Source organism: Manis javanica, chromosome 3 (genome assembly GCF_040802235.1).
Source record: "Manis javanica isolate MJ-LG chromosome 3, MJ_LKY, whole genome shotgun sequence".
NCBI lineage: Eukaryota > Metazoa > Chordata > Mammalia > Pholidota > Manidae > Manis > Manis javanica.
Genome location: NC_133158.1, coordinates 7,682,187 through 7,699,657, shown reverse-complemented (window position 1 = coordinate 7,699,657; position 17,471 = coordinate 7,682,187). Strand labels below are relative to the sequence as shown.

Sequence of the window (17,471 nt, the reverse complement as noted above, 5' to 3'; positions counted from 1 at the left end):
CAATAATAAGAGGAAGGGAGTTAGGTCATTGGGCGGCTGCAGCGGGAGGTGCCGTCTGCTCCAGGTCCCGCAGGAGAGAAGTAGGAGTTTGTCAGAGCAGGAAGGACACTGCAGAAAAGGCGCAGAGGGCCTGACACGGGGCAGGGATGAGGGACGGCAGCGAACACGTGCTGCAAAGGGACGCGCTGTCCCCCGCTGTCTGCATTCTGGTGAGAAGCTCTTCTTCCCGTTCACAGAGACTAGTCGCCATGAACATCCCTCCAGCAGTGACAGGCCCGTCGTGTTCAGTGCAGCCCTGGTTGCTCTGGTCTGAACAGCTCCTACATCAAGGCAGAAGGTGGGCATTTCCCGAAGCAGGACAGGGCAGGAGAGGGAGGGGGTCCAGCCTGCATCCTCCCCTGGGGGCCTCTTCTTGTTCAAGGATGGCCTGGGGGAGGGCCCTGCATGCAGAGAGATTGTGCTGGGCGAGCCGGCTGCCCCTGCCCGTGTAGGACACCCCCTTGCCACGGCTGCCAGGTCTGGGAGGGAAGGAGAGAGACTTACATACACCCTGGTTCAGTCCAGAACTAAGTCTGCCAAACAGATACTGTCATGAACCCCCTTATGGATGAGCAAACATCAGAGAGGGTAGGCAATGTGCCCAAGCTCACACAGGAGCTGGAGACCTACTTGGTATGTGACACAGCAACCAGCTTCTGCTGCTGGGCCCCAGCTCAGGTGCCTACATCTGTCCCGCCATTGAGGACAGGGCCTGGTACGACCCACGACCAGGGAGTGGTGGCTGCTGGACCAGATCTGGGCCGTCAGTGCTACCCTCTGTCTGCTCCTCTGTCAGCTGTCCATGAACACATGGCTGGAGCCCTCAGCAAGCAGCCCGTAGTTATGAGGGCAGGTGAGCCTCCGACCCTGCCTGCCCAGGGAGGGTGCCTGACACAGCAGAGCCAGGGCCTGGCCCCTGAGGACCTCTGGCCTCCCCGTGGCCCCTCTCTCCCCAGATCACGGCAGCTGCAGGCCTAGACTCAGGTAAAGCCCACAAGTACTCACCCAGCCACTCAACCCGGTTGTGGACCACCCCACCAGCAAGGCCCCCAAACGGGGACTGGACGCCATGCTACACACCCCTGGTGCAGGTGGAGTGGCCGGAGGCCCTGGACCAGGCCATCAGCAGCCTGCCGTCCCTGCACCTCTGCTCGTGGTACACGGACAAGCCCAGCGTGTCCTACTGGACCTTAGCGCCAGCCTGACTGTCCCCCGCAGCTTCTGCCGCAAAGACAGCGACAAGCAGAGGAGCGCAGACAGCCTGGTGGACGCTGTGAGTATGGCTCCCCAAGAATGCCGGGGGCACAGCATGGTGGGAGCAGTGACTGGGCTGCTCTGCTTTCAGCGTGGCCACTGCTGACCATTCTGAGGCAAGCAGGGCACTTAAAGCATAGTGTGAACCACCACCATGGCATGCAGGTACCATGGCAGCACCTGGGGGCACATGCTGTTCCTGTGAGTGCCACTCACTTATGGTTTCCCCAATGGTTTCGCCTCGCTGGGCTGTGTAGTTTTGGGCACTGATGTTTAGCTGTCACAGATGAGGCCTGGCAAGCCGAGTGGCTGAGTCCTAGTTGCACATCGTGCACCTCATGCCCGGGGGCTCTCTGCCATCTCCCCCCAAGCCTCACGTTGCATTCCTGCCGTGGGCCCTCTGCAGATCCTGATACCTGAAGGCTTAGGATGGCACGCAAGGGACCTGAAACTCGTGTTGGCAACAAAACACGAAATTGCCGATGCCTGGGACTTAACCATGAAACAGATGGACAGCATGGCCAGCGGCCTGCCCAGCAGGAGCGCGCACCCCTGGGCCAATGGGGCAGGCTACAGCGTCGAGAGCCAGACCCTGGCAGAGACAGGACAATGTGGCAGGTGAGATGATACACGTCACCACCCTGTAGGGCCCAGGGAGGGGCGCCAGAGGGCAAGTGAAAACTCACCTTGTGGTTAGGGAGGTTTAGGCACTAGCATGGAGTCTGTGTTCAGTTAGGCTTTGGTACAAGTGATGTCACGCCTCTAGGAGGCCATTGTGCTGGTAGGGCAGCAGGTCCAGCTGTCTGGGAGAGGACCTTACTCATGAGGCATCCTGGGACGCAACCGCCAGTTTACGTGAGCACCATTCAGGTGGGCAGTGTCTGTCAGGCTGAGGGCGGCTGTAACTGGAATGACAGTGCACTCCCAACAGGTAAAGTTTGTTTACTTACAAATTACAGATTCATTGTAGATGATATATTTTGTGATTAGAACTACAGCACTATCCATGGGTTCTAATAATTACAATTCCCCATGAAATCTAGAAATTAGTAGTATTTTTACTTGGGCTACACAGAATAGAGCCAACCCTCATTTCAGTGAAATTCTTTTGGGGGTAAAATTTTAAGTTGAAGAGAATGTGACACTAGAGATTTTTCTAAAAAATCTCTTCACAGTCTTGTGTCTGGGCAAGAGTTACGGGACATGCCTCCTGCCCCAGTCTGGGCATGGCAGGAACTGTCCAAGTAAAGGTCCCCAGGGACTGGAGATGCTGTCTGTCTGAACAACACTGGGTTGTGCACGCATCATACCTGTACTGTGTGTTTATATGCACCTGCGTGGGGGCTGAAGTTTTCACTGGATGCCCTAAGATTGAAAACCTGCCAAACCTGCCTTGGACCATTAGACCCGAGAAGGCTGCCAAGTCCTTGGGCAGGGATTCCCCACCGTCACCAATATTTGGTTGAGAATTTTTAAATACATAACCTGATGTTTTTTTGGGTACATGACAAACCACATTTTAAAAATACTTTGAGGTTTGTAAATGACTAAATTTGTTAACTTTATTGTAGTTGGGGGCTCTCCTTGCAAAGAGCTGGTGTTCCCAGCAGGAGTGCCCAGAGTGGGCACTCGGAGGGCAGTACACACAGTATGTTGGTTTCTTAGCCTCACCAGCACCTCTGGGTCTGCCCTGGGTACGGAGCTGAGTGCTTCAGCTGCCCTGACCTGCGGGCCGTCCACGGGGCTGGCAGGCGCCGGCCTCTCTCTCAACAGGCGATGTCCTGGAGGAGTGTTCCCCCCAGTGCCAGAGTTTTCTGGGTAAAAATTCCTCTATTCAGCTTCATATGCCAACAGAAGGCCTCAGCGTCAGTTTCTGTTGAGAAGAAATGGGTGAGTTGACGCCTCTGAGCCACACTAGCCTTGCCGGACAACTCCTGGCACAGCAGGCTCACCAGGCTGCCCAAGGGCAGACAGGTCGGGGACCTGGAGCCACCGTGCTGCATGTCACCTCCTTTAGGCAGGCAGTGGATTGCAGACCAGCAGAAGCCACTGTAACAAGCCGAGGGCAGCTTGGGGTCTCCACTGCCAGACCCACCCCTTCATGCCCGAACCTGGGGCTCCAAGCCTATGGGAGCACCGGGACTAGAGTCAGCTCACCAGGACAAGGAACATCACCCAAGCCTGTAAGTGGGGCACTGAGACCTTGTTTGGTACCTTTCACCTTCTAGGACCCACCAGAGCACACAATTTGGACATAGAAACATCCTCTGGGGGGGGTCTTCTGGATGCATAATCCTTTTTCAAGCTAATTGCTTAACTGGAAAAATACTCCTGCTGTGTCCTCCCCACTGGGCATCCTCAGGGTACAGGGAAGAACATGGATTCGGGCAAGAAGGGTCACCCAGTCAGGAGCACCTCAACATGTAGGAGACACAGCAGCCTACAGGCGTTATGCTAATGCTGACCTTGAGGCCCCCTGAAAGTAGCAGGATGGTATTTCATAGGACACGGTGCAGGCAATTCCAAACCCTGGGTGGGGCGTGTGGGACAAACCTTCCCCATCAGCGGACATTGCTTTTACAGTGTCAAGGGAGCAGAGGAAGAGGGAAGAATATTCAGAGGAGCAGCAGAGAGGCACCAGGTTCGTGCTTCCTGCTGGAGCCCCGGGTTTAAACTGCCAGTGGGGAACAGACCAGGTGGCTCTGTAAGGAGCACCGTGCCCCAGGTGCAGTGATGAACACCAAGTTGGCACGCAAACCTTCCCAGTCCACCCGTCCCTGGGTGTCTAGGACAGCGCAGACTAGCTCATGCCAGGGGGAGTGCCTTTAGGGGCAACAGTTATTTGGTATATGCCAGCAGGCTGTCCCTTCCTGGGGCCAGGACCTCCTTTGCAAACTCGATGCTCAAACCACTTTCTCACCAGGCCAACCTGACATTTGGGTCCCACCAGAACAACTCTTGAACTTCAAAGGGCCCTGATAAGGACACCAGAGGAGAAACACATCTTTCTCCCTCATGAAATCTAGAGGTAAGACCACCAGTGTGGGCAGATGGCATCCTAGGGACAGCCAGACCCACTCTGGGAGATGCTAGGATCTCCTGCCTTAAAGCAGGAGGCTGTGAGACACGAGGCCCCAAGGGGATCCAACCCATTCTCGAGTTTCTCCACCCAGGACTAAGCAGCCCTTGCAGGTTGAGCAGCTTTTCATTCAGGATTTTCATTCAGGATTTCAGACGGTTGATAAAGTCATCATCTGAGACTCATATCCTGCAGTGCCGGACGCCCTCCTCACGGAGAACATGGTCATTGTGCCAGTTTAGATCTGAAGGAGGCTCTTTTCTGCACCACCAGGAAGAGCCACAGCAGTGGTTGGGCCTGGCCACCCAAGTCTTACCCCAGGGGTTCAGAAACTGCCCCCCACCAGGGGAAATGTTAGCCAGAGACCTGTGGAGTCTCTTGCTTCCACATGTAGATGGCCTGCTCAGAGCAAGCCCTGCACAAGCTCCCTGCCCTTCCCTGGGGCTTGGTCACTGACATAACAGGCCACTCAATGCTCTGTGTTCTGTCCAGGCTGAGGTGGCTCGAGGAGCGCTGAGGTTCCTGACCCCCCGGCCTCAGCGAGGCTCCAGCGCACATCCCACACATCAGGCCCCTCATCCACCCTGTTCATCAGGAAGCAATTCAGATGAGACATGTCCTTTTGCCCCTCAGGATGAAGCACAGCCAGGGGGGGGCCCTGTAACAGGGTGAGAGCAGCTCAGCACCCCTGCCTCCTTCACTGCACACAGACCTGCTCATCCCTGGACGAAGGCTGCTCTTGCTCGAAGCTGCTCAGCACCCCAAGAGAGCGTTACACATGTCTAGCAACAGTGACTATCCTGTCCAAGACTTTCCAGGAACACTGTAGCCAGACCTACATTGACAAGAGCCACTCACCAAGGAAGAGGATTGTTCTACCGCCTGCCTTGGGCCTTCAGGGGCACCTGCAGGTCTGTCCTTGTCCTTCCCCAGCATGTGAGTTAAGATGCTTTGTTGGTACACTAGTCTGCCATCTTCTCTGCTGCCTCTGAATAAAGTATGTGTCTAGTTATGGGCCATGATGTGGAGGTGGCCCAAGCTGCAACTCAAAAGCATGCTAAGGCTCCTGGTGGAGGTTGACTCCAGATGGGCCATGGCTCCATTCCCTGAGAGTCAAGAGAGGATGAGGCTGATGTTTGGCCTCCTCTCTTCCAGCACCTAGACCTCAGTTCTTCACCCTAGGTGGGCTCACCCAGCACCACAGCTCTCCCCCCAGACTGCAGCACTGCTGACAGGCCACAAGGCTGAATGTCCTCAGGCAGCACCACCCAGCTGGCTGTTTTTTCCTGTAAGGCTAAAGTCAGAAGCTTGGGCTGTCATCTGCCTCATAACCCATCATCTGATAAATCAGAAAGTCTTATCAACTTCAGCTCCAAAATCTATTTGAATCCCTCGCAGCATTACCACCCCTCACACACAGCCAGCCTCCCTGGCCCAGCAAATTCCTTCTGCAGACCAGTGCCTGGACCCAAGTAGGCCTTCCTGTGCCACAAAAGCAATTTTAAGAAGGAAGTACACAGCAGTTTCTCCTACCTCGAGAAATAAGAACAAACCCAAATATAAAGTCTAAACTCAAAACTAAAGAAACTAGAAAAAGAAGAACAAGTTGAAACCCAAAGTTAGTAGAAAGAGGAACATAACATCAGAGCAGAAATAAACAGGGAAAAAAATGAAACCAAGAGCAGGTACTCTGAGAGGACACACAATCAGAAATGAAAAAGGAATAGTTGCAGCTGACAACATAGAAATACAAAGAATTATTAGATAATTCTATGAAAAAGAAAAGTACAACCTTCCCAGACTGAACCAGGAAGGAGAAAATCTGAACAGACCAATTACCAGTAGTTGAACTGGTAATCAAAAAAAACTCACAAAACTCCCAAAAACACAAAGTCCATAACCAGATGGCTTCACAGCTGAATTCTACCAAACATTTCATTAAAGAATGCCAAAATGTAGAAGAGGAGGGAATACTTTCAAACTCATTCTATGATGCCAGCATTGCTTTAATACCAAAACAAGACAAAGACTACAAAAAAGAATATACCTGATGAACATAGATGCAAAACTCTCAACAAAATATTAGCGAATTCAAAAATACATCAAAACAATCATCCATCACCACCAAGTGGGATTTATTCCAGGGATGTAAGGATGGTACAATATCCACACATCTCACTAACAAAAAGGATAAAAACCACATGATCATCTCAACAGATGCTGAAAAAAAGCATGATAAAATTCAACAGAAAAACCCTTCATGATAAAAACTCTCAACAAAATGGGCATAGCGGGTCCACAACTCAACATAAGAAAGGCCATATGGCAAACCCACAGCCAACATCCTACTCAAAGGCCAAAAGCTGAAACCTCGTCCTCTCGGAGCGTCTACAAGACGGGGATGCCACGCTCAGCACTCTGATCCAACATAGTCCTGGAGGTCCTGACCACAGAAATCAGACAAGAAATGAAAGGCATCCAAATCGGTAGGAAGAATTAAAACTGCCGTCTATTTGCAGATGACATGATACTACATACAGAAAATCATAATGATTCCACCAAAATTACCAGAACTAATAAATGAGCTCAGAAAAGTTGCAGGACACAAAATCAATATAAAGAAATCTGCAGCATTTCTATACACTAATGATGAGCTAGCAGAAGGAAAAAATCAAGAAAATCCCGTTTACAAATGAATACCTAAAAATATATCTAACCAAGGATGTAAAAGAGCTGTATTAACATACTGATGAAAGAAACTGAAGACACAAATAAAGGTAAAGATAATCCACACTCAGGAATAGAAAGAATACTGTCAAAATGGCCATACTATATATATATGGTCCTTTTGAATATTACTCATCCATATTATATATATATAGTGGAATATTACTCATCCATGAAAAAGAAAGTCTTGCTATTTGTGACAACATGGGTGGACCTAGAGAATATTATGCTAAATATTAAGTGATAAGAGCCAGGCAGAGAACAAATACCATATGTTCTCAATTATATGTGGAATCTAAAAACAAATGACTATAGCAGAAATAGATTCACAGACACAAAGAAGAGGCTGGTGTTGCCATGAGAGAGGAGGGGGGTGAAATAGATGGTGAAGGAGCATGAAATTCCAATTATAATATGATTTAGTTATGGGCAAACAAGTACAGCATAGAGAATATAGTCAATAATACTTGTAATATGCTGACAGTAACTACATTTATTGGGGTGAGCATTTATTAGTGTAAATAACTGTCAAATCACTATCATGTACATGTGAAACAAAAGACTGTTGTGGTTCAACTAACTTCAGTTTTTAAAAATGAAACTGATTCATAATTTAAATTCTTCCCAAGAAAACTCTAGTCATTGGTAAAATCTAACAAACATTCAAGATGGAATGACACCAATTCTACAGAAAACAGAAGAGTAGAGATCACTCCCCAACTCATTTTATAAAACTGACATTATCCTGTTACCAAAACCAAAGATATCGTAAGGAAACTACCAGTATCCATCATGAGCAAAGATGAAAAATCTTTTAACAAAATTTTAGCAAATCAAATTCAGCAACATACAAAAAGCATACATAAAAACCAACTAGAGTTTACCCCAGGAACGTGGGGCTGGTTCAGGATTCAAAATCAATCTGTGGACTTGCAGGAGAGGGCAGCATAGAGAGAGCCTGTACCCACCTCTTGCCAACTACACCGAATCTACACCTACACACACAGCAATTCATCCTGAGGAAGAACGGAGGACGGGGTGATCATCTCCTGCACAATTAGGGAGTAGGAAGATCATATTATAAAAGGCAAGGGAGTTGAAGACACAGTAATGAGGGTATCCCACCCCCAGCACAACACCCCACAGAGGGACGGATACTGCTGAGGGGCCAGGATGCAGACTCCCTGCCCTGGGCACAGAAGAAAAGCCACACATTAAAGGGCATTTAAACTGTAAGTGAAAAAAAATTTTTTTCTTCAACTAAAGCACTTACCATTTGGTGGGGGAAGAACTAGAACTCTCTCTAGATCTGGCAAGTGCCATTGTCTGCACACCTTACCCACATTAATAGTAATGTGGGGAGCAGGGTCTAGGGGCCTCCCAGCCTCCACCCACGCCCAGACACAGCAGCTATACTGCAGTCCCAGAGCTAGTCGCTGCCAACGCTGGGAAAATGTGCCCCAGCCAGCACTGCACCTGGCGCGCACAGCCTAGCCACAGCCGCAGCATGGGCCCAGAGACAGAAGCCACCCACGGCTCCACAGTGCTTACAGAGCTGCTGGCTGCCGTGGACAGTGTGCTGGATTGCTGCTTCACTACTGGCCAGAGGCCAGGAGGCACAGTGGTGGGGCTTCCCTGGAGACAACACCAGGGTGCTGTCTCCCCACCAGTGAGGACCCCACTGGTACCCACTCAGGAGCCCCTCCGGTCGGGCCCCCCCCAACCACACAGAGAACCCTGGCAGCCCTGGCTCACACTTACTGGGCCTCCGGCCAGCCACCCAGACCACCAGGCACACACAGACTGACCAGGGGACGTCCCCTACACAAGGCCAGTCATTCAAGACTGGGAGGGGCAGCACTTTCAACCAATTCATAGAATCAAGCACAGAAATTCAAACAAAAGGAGGAGGCAGAGGAATATGCTTGAAACTAAACAACACAACAAAACTTCAGAAAAAGAACTAAATGAAACAGTGTTAAGTAATCTACTGGGTAAAGAGTTCAAAGTAATAGTTATAAAGATGCTCAATGGATGAACTTAGAACCTCTATATATATATATATATAACAGATGAAATATAGAAGTGAAATGAATTTATTGTATTCCTAATACATCTTCTCAAACTATTCCAAGAAACTGAAGAGGATGGAAAGATCCCAAATTCCGTCTATGAGGCCAGCATTACTCTGGCATCAAAACCAAACAAGGACACAACAAAAGAAGAAAATTGCAGACCAATATGCCTGAAGAACACATAGATATAAAAATCCTCAACAAAATTTGAGAAAACCAAATTCAAAAATACCTTAGAAAGATCATTCGCCATGGTCAAATATTTATTCCAGGGATACAAGGATGGTTCAAATATTCATGAATCAATGTGACACACCACATTAACAAAAGGATAAGAACTATGTAATCATCTCAGTACAAGCTGAAAAGGCATTTGACAACATTTAACGTCCATTCATGCAATAAACTCTCAAAAAGTGGTTATAGAGGGTACATACCTCAGCATAATAAAGGCCACATATGACAAATACGCAGATAACATTATACTCAATGGCAAAAGTTGAAAGCTTTTCTTCTACCAGCACAAGACAAGGATGGCCATTCTCACCACTTTTGTTCAACATAGTCCTAGAAATCCTAACCTCAGCAATCAGACAAGAAATAAAAGGCATCCAAATTGGTAAGGAAGTAGTAAAACAGTCACTAATTTGCTTACGACATAATACTATATATGAAGACCCTAAAGACTAAACCGAAAACTATTAGAATAGATGAATTCAGCAAAGTTGCAGGATAACAAAATCGGTGTTCAGAAACCTGCAGCATCATTTCTATATACAAATAATGAACTAGCAGAAGGAGAAATTAAGAAACTGATCCAATTTACAATTATATAAAAAGAATATATAATACCTAAGACTAAATCTAACCAAGGTGAAAACCCTTTACCCTGACAACTATAAGACTTCCATGAAAGAAACTGAACACACAAATAAATGGAAACCTATTCCATGCTCATGGGTAGGAAGAATGAATATTGTCAACATGGCCATACTGCTCAAAGCAATCTACAGATTCAGTCCAATCCTTATTGAAATACCAATGGCATTTTTCACTGAACTAGAGCAAATAATCCTAAAATTGGTATGGAACCAGAAAAGACCCCAAATAACCAAAGCAATCTTGAGAAGAACAAAGTTGGTGGTATTTATGGTATTACACTCCCCAATCTCAAACTAGCCTACAAAGCTACAGTAATAAAAACAGTATGGTACTGACATAAGAACAGACCCACAGATCAGTGGAAGAGAGAGCGCCCAGAAGTAAACCCACATACATACGGTCACTATGACAAAGGAGGCAAGAATATACAGTGGGGAAAAGACAGTCTCTTCAATAAATGGTGTTTGGAAAACAGGTCAACTACACGCCAAAGAATGAATGAAACTGGATACACAAAAACAAACTCAAAATGGATTGAAGACCTAAATGTAAGACATGAAACCATAAAACTCCTAGAGAAAAACATAGGCAGTAAACTCTTGACAATCAACATTAGAGATTTTTTTTCTGGATCTGTCTCCCCCTCCCCAATAAAAAGCTTCTATGCAGCAGTGGAAACCATCAACAAGATGAAAAGGCAACATACTGTAGAGGAGAATATATCTGCAGATGATATATCTGGTAAGGGGCTAAAACCTAAAATATATAAAGAATTCATACAACATCAAAAAAAAAACAAATAACCAACAAAAAAATTAGCAGAGGACCTGAATAGACATACATTTTTCCGAAGAAGGCATACAGACAGCCAACAGACACATAAAAAATGCTTTACATCACTAACATCAGGGAAATGCAAATCAAAACTACAGTGAGACAACACCTCACACCAGCCAGAATAACTAGTATCGACAAGAAATGACAAGTGTTGGTAAGGATGTGGAGAAAAGGGAACCCATTGAAACTGCCAGGGATTGCAAATTGGTACAGCCACCAAGGAAAGCATTATGGAGGCTTCTCAAAAAAACTAAAAATAGAAATAACAAAAGACCCAACAATTCCATGTGTGGGAATCCACCTAAAGAAAATCAAATCACTGACTCAAAAAGATATATACGCCCCTATGTTTACTGTAGCATTATTTGCAACAGTCAAGATATGGAAGCAAAGAAAATGTCCATCAATGGGTAAAGAAGAAGTGGTACATACACGCAATGGAATACTACTCAGCCACAAAAACAAGGATGAAATCATGCCATTGTGACTACATGGACAGACCTGGAAGGCATTACGCTAAGTGAAATAAGTCAGTCAGAAAGACAAACACATATGGTTTCACTTATACATGGAATCTGAAAAGCAAATGAAGAATAAATAAAACAGAGGCAGAAATAGACTCATAAACAAAGTATGAATAGTTGGTTACCGTGGGTGTTGGGGGAGGGTAGCAGGTGAACTAAGTGAAGGGAATAAAGAGGCAGAAACTTCAAATTATAAAATAATTACTCAAAGGGATGCAAGTACATCATAGAGAATATAGTTCATCATCCTGTCATATCTTTGGTGATAGATGGATAAATACACTTAATGGTGATCGTTTAGTAATGTATATAACTGTTAAATCACTAAGCTGTTTATCCAAAACCAAAATAATACTGTATATAAACTATATTTAAATTTTTTTACAAATCAATGTATTTCATCGTATCAACAAAAAAATATATGATCATCTTAATATTTGGCAGTATTCAATACCATCGATTCTCTGTGTACCTAAGGAGTAGAAGAGAACTTCCTAATAAAGGGCGTCTATGCAATACCTACAGCTAACTTTGTAACTAATGGAGAAAGACTGTAAGCTTACCCCCCACCTCCCCACCGAGACTGGAAAAGAGTCGGGGATGTTCACTCTCACCACTTTAGTAACATTGTATGAAGGTTCTAGCCAGGGTTTTAAGGTTAATGAATTAACTAGCTAATTCAAATTTTTTTAAATGTATACAGACTGGAAAGAATTTTAAATATCCTTCCTGCAGACAACATTATCTTTAAATAGAAATTCCCAAGGAATTTATTTTAAAAAGCTACTGGAATTAACTCCAAGAAGGGACTAGTGGTTACCAAAGGGGATTGAGGGGTAGTATGATTAGTTCACATTGTGTGGGGTGGGTCATGGGGAAGACAGTGTAGCTCAGAGAAGGCAAATAGTGACTCTGTGGCATCTTACTAGACTGATGGACAGTGACTGCAAGGGGGCATGGGGGTGGGGAATTCAATAATATGGATGAATGTAGCAACTAAATTGTCTTGTGAAACCTTCATAGGAATGTTTATCAATGATACCTTAATTTTAAAAAAAGCTACTGGAATTAATAAGTGATGTACTTGTATATGCTATTAATGTATAATTGTAAATTTAAACTTAAAAAATGTAATAATAAAAGCATCTGAGTCCATTTTTGGTGTCTGATCAAGAGTTTTCAAGCCCCATCCATCCCTCTTGCCCCATATCTGGGCAAGTCAGTAAGAAAGCCCTGGCATGCCTGCCCTCACTGTCAGTGAGGAAGCTCAAATCCTGCAAATCCAACCCATATCCAGGACTCCTCACCCTGGTCCTGCTTCCTAACCATAGTAAAAACCAGAGCCACCTGCCCTTCCATTCACTCAAGCTATCCTGGACTAGCTTGGGTGCCTGAACTGCTCTCCCCAGAAACCCCCAAGATGTGGGTAATAAACCTTTCCACAGCCTCTTACGTGAGTGATTCCATCAGTGTCAATATTCAAACAAATTCCGAGGGGTAGTGGAGTTGGCCCCACTATCTGTGGGGCAACCATAAGCTAAAATAATACCACTTACAAGATCATCAGGAAATATGAAATATTTAGGAATAAATTTAACAAAATATGTGCAAATATACATGCACTGAATACTTCAATACACCTAAAATAAAATGTTGGATTAAGATGATCTAAATAAACAGAGATATCATGACTAGGAAGACCTAACACTGGCATGATGGCAGTACTCCCCAAATTGATTTATAGATTTTATGCAATGCCCAAATCCCAGCAGAATTTCTGATATGCTGACTTCAAAATGTACAAGAAGATACAAAGAATAGAGAAAAAGTTGTAGTGCGGTCCTAAACCCCACACAGCAGTGAAAGTAATGTAACCACCACACCTCACATCAACATGGACGAATCCTTAAAATATATTCGAAATATAAAAAGCAAATTACAGGAAGGTATGACCTGAATGAAACCTTTATATATAAATGAAGTTTTAAAACATGTAATTCATACATTTACCCATCATCAGAGTCCCAAAATAGATGAAGTAAACACTGACAGATTTGAAGGGAGAAATACAGATTTATCCTACAGTAGTAAATGGAGACTTCCGTATTAAAATTTCAACAATGGGTAGAACAACCAAATAGAGAATCAAGAAGGAAATAGAGGGCTTGAATAACACCACAAACCAATCAGTCCTAATAAACATATATAAAACACTCTACCCAACAACAGAATACAGTTTTCTCAAGTGCACATGGAACATTCTCTGGACAGACCATATTTTAGGCCACAAAAGAAATTTTAATAAAGAGACTGTAATCATATAAAGTATCTTTTCTGACCAGAATGGAATGCAACTACAAATCTATATCAGAAGGAAAACTGGAAAATTCATAAATAGGTGAAATCTAAAAACACTTAAACAATAAATGTGTCAAAGAAAAAAACACAAGAGAAATAGAATATACCCCAAGATAAATGAAAATGGAAACACAAAATATCAAAACTTACAAGAAGTAGTGAAAGCAATGCTGAAGGAAATTTTTAGTTGCAAATGCAAACATTAAAAAAGAACAATCTCAAAAATAACCTAGGCTTACATCTTAAGGAACTAGAAAAAGAGTGAACTAAACCCAAAACTAACAGAGGGAAGGAAATGAAGATCAAAGATGAACAGAAAAACAATAGAGAAAATGAAGCCATAAGTTGATTGTTCAAAAAAAAAATTTGACAAACCTTTAGGTATATTAGCTTAAAAAAGAGAAGACTCAAATTAGTAAAATCAAAAGTGAAAGTGGAGACATCACTACTGATTTTACAGAAATAAAAAAGGATTATAAATACTTTCAATTAAAAGGATTATAAGAAAGTACTATGAATATTTGTATACCATAAATTGGATAGCCTAGATGAAATAGACAAATTCCTAAAACTACACCATTTACCAAAACTGAATGATGAAGAAATAGAAAATACAAATAAACCTGTGACTAGTAGGGAGACAGAATTAGTTATTTAAAACTTCACAACAAAAAAATCCCTGGACAAGATGGCTTCACTCATGAATTCTACCAAACATTTAAAGAAGAATTAAAATCAATAATGCTCAAATTCTTCCAAAAAATTAAAGAAGGAAAATGTGCTAACTCATCGCATGAGGCCAACATTACTCAATAACAAAGCCAGACAAAGATACTAACAAGAAAACTATAGACTAATATCTCTTATGAATATTGATACAAAAATTCCCAAAATACAAGCAAATTGAATTCTTCAGCATATTGAAAAGGATTATATCCATGACAAGTGAGATTTATCCCAGGAATGTAAGGATGGCTCAATATATAAAATATCACTATAATACACATTAATAGAATGAAGGAATAAAAAACAATAATCTCCATTGATGTAAAAAAAGCATTTGATAAAATTCAGCACCTTTTCATGATTAAAACACACAGCAAACTAGGAATTAAAAGAAACGTCCTCAATACAATAAAAGTCATTTATAGAAAGCCCTGAGCCAACCTCATACTCAATGGTGAAAGACTCAAATTTCTCCCCAAGGATCAAGAACAAGAGAAAGATACCCACTTTTCCATTTCTATTCAAAACAGTATTGAAAGCTCAAGCCAGAGTAATTAGGCAAGAAAAGGAAATAAAAGGCATAAAAATTTTACAGAAGGAAGTTAAACTGAGGTCAGAAAAAGATGACAGCATGAGAACTGAGTCAGAAACCTCCTCCCAAAACCACATAAAACACAAAAATACTACAAATACAACGAATCCTGAAAAAGTGCCCCAAAGACTGCAGAACAGACCCCCTATATCTGGGAAAAAAGAGAAAACCTCACAGAAAAGGGGTAAAGTAGCAAAGCCACAATCCAGTAGGATTCAAGCCGAGCCCACAGGAGGGAGGAAGAAAAACAGGACTGCTGAACACCCAGCCCTGGAAATCTGCTCTGGGAGCACAAAACCCACATTGTGTGGTGTTCTGGAGATTAGGGGGACTGGAAAGCAGAAACAGAACACTGGGAGAGACTGAGATCCCAGCCACTTGTGGAGAGCAGGTATGCACAACTGGGCCCCCTGGGACAAAAGAAAAGTGGGCAGTTTGAAAGACTTCCCAGCAGCGAGAGGGGCACTAAAGGGGAAAAGATCACATACAGCTCGCTGATCAGAAGAAAGGACAGGTGGACAAAATCATCCCAGCACACTCAGCCCACAGGCTGGGAAAACTCAGGAGCTTCAGATGCTCTATCCCCTTGGCTGGCAACACAACCCTGAGACACCGCCCGCACTGTGGTACACAGTCAGCCATTCCTTCTTCCCAACAGACACCAGTCCCACACCCCTACTGCCCCCGCTGTCACTCCATGGGAGCTTGAAGGTGGCACCACCTACAGCAGTCACAGGGGCCTAGCACAAAGGCTCCTCCCTGCGTGCTCAGCCCATTGGACCTGGCAGTGGAGGCAGGCACTCCAGCTGGGAAGACAGGAAAGAGCTCTTTCCTCCCGGCAGGCACGGGTTCCGCTCGCCTGTGATGCCCACCATTGCTGCATGTGCTCAGCAGAGTAGAGCTGCTGGGCACTAGAGGGCACCACCTACATGAAGTTAATACTCCACAGGAAATGAAAAAAATGAAACAGCAAAAGAATTTGGTCCAAACAAAAATGCAGGGAAAAAATGCAAGAAAGAGAGCTAAGTGAAACTGAAATCACCAATCTTCCTGATAAAGATTTAAAAATAAAAATCATAAACATGCTCATGGAGCTACAGAAAAACATTCAAGATCTCAGGGAAGACTTCAAGAAAGAGAAACTGAAAAATACAGTACCTGAAATGAAACATACAATGGATGATTTAAAACTAGATTAGATGAGGTGGAGGAGATGGTCAGGAAAACAGAGCTGAGGCACAGGGAGAAAAAAGGATCTCTAGGAATGTAATAATAATAAGAGAACAATGTGTGAGCAATCCAAATGGAACAATATTCGCATTATAGGGGGACCTGAAGAAGAGTGAGACAAAGGGATAAAAAGTCTCTTTGAGGAAATAATGGCTGAAAATTTCACCAGTCTGAGGCAGGAAATACTCTCAGGTCATGGGAGTACAGAGATCTCCCAACACACGGGACCCTAGGAATACAACACCAAGATATATAATAATTAAAATGGCAAAGATAAAGGACAAGGAGAGAGTATTGAAAGCAGATAGAGAGAGAAGGTCACTTACAAAGGAAAGCCCATCAGGCTATCAGCAGACTCCTCAGCAGAAACCTTACAGGCAAGGAGGGAGTGGCATGATGCATTTAATGTAATGCAACAGAAGGCCCTCCAACCATGACTCTGCCCAGCAAGATTATCATTTAAATTTGAAGCAGGGATTAAATAATTTCCAGATAAACAAAAGTAGAGAGAATTCACCACTACTAAACCAGCCCTACAGGATATGTTAAAGGGACTGCTCTAGATGGAAATGCTTCTAAGGCTACATAGCTGCCTCCAGAGAAAAGAAACCCACCATAATGGTAGCAGACCAATTAATCACCAAGCAAACAAGAAATTAAATCAACTACTCACAAAGTTAGTTAAGGGATACACAAAGAGTACAAAAATATGACACCTCATATATAAAGTGGATGATGGAGGAAGAAGGGGAGGAAAAAAAAGTACCTTTAGATTGTGTTTGAAATAGATTAGTCACCTATTTAAGATAGACTGTTAGTTAGTAAGGAAGCTATCCTTGAACCTTAGGTAACCACAAATCTGAACCTTACAATAAGTACTCAATAATCACCTTAAATGTAAATGGACTGAATGCACCACTTAAAACACAGAGTTACAGAATGGATACAAAAAGAAGGCCCGTCTACATGCTGCCTTCACGAGACTCATTTCAGACCCAAAGATCTACACAGACTAAAAGTGAAGGGATGGAAAAAGATATTCCATGCAAATAACTGGGGGGAAAAAGGCAGGAGTAGCAGTACTTATACCAGACAAAATAGATTTCAAAACAAAGAAAGTAACAAGAGACAAGGAAGGACATTCCATA

The 17,471-nt window shown here is 44.1% G+C and overlaps 2 protein-coding genes and 1 long non-coding RNA gene across 15 annotated transcripts in view; 2 read left to right on the top strand and 1 right to left on the bottom strand.

Moving 5' to 3' along the window:
• The window catches only part of KCTD6 (potassium channel tetramerization domain containing 6), a 201,523-nt gene that overhangs the window by 14,396 nt on the left and 169,656 nt on the right, over positions 1–17,471 (bottom strand). The window contains exon 10 of one of the 13 annotated variants that reach the window (XR_012128909.1): positions 5–320. The exons of 11 other annotated variants lie outside the window; for them this stretch is intronic. The gene's annotated coding sequence lies outside the window, so the exon portion shown is untranslated. One more of the 13 variants, XR_012128908.1, reaches the window with a different exon arrangement.
• On the top strand, positions 532–2,492 carry LOC140848308 (voltage-dependent L-type calcium channel subunit alpha-1D-like). Its single transcript, XM_073230786.1, has 2 exons — positions 532–1,312; positions 1,700–2,492. Exons 1-2 carry the CDS (start codon positions 1,109–1,111, stop codon positions 1,913–1,915), a joined length of 420 nt encoding a protein of 139 aa, XP_073086887.1. The 5' UTR covers positions 532–1,108; the 3' UTR covers positions 1,916–2,492.
• LOC118972531 (uncharacterized) lies at positions 3,191–17,027 on the top strand. Its single transcript, XR_005061566.2, has 3 exons — positions 3,191–3,476; positions 4,217–4,321; positions 5,006–17,027. It is a non-coding gene; the product is annotated as an uncharacterized lncRNA (long non-coding RNA).

Bases quoted from the DNA above. Each gene is read 5' to 3' on its own strand.
- LOC140848308 (XM_073230786.1), top strand. From the start codon at position 1,109: ATGCTACACACCCCTGGTGCAGGTGGAGTGGCCGGAGGCCCTGGACCA. The intron at 1,313-1,699 runs GTGAGTATGGCT...GGCCCTCTGCAG, and splicing joins CAGACAGCCTGGTGGACGCT to ATCCTGATACCTGAAGGCTT.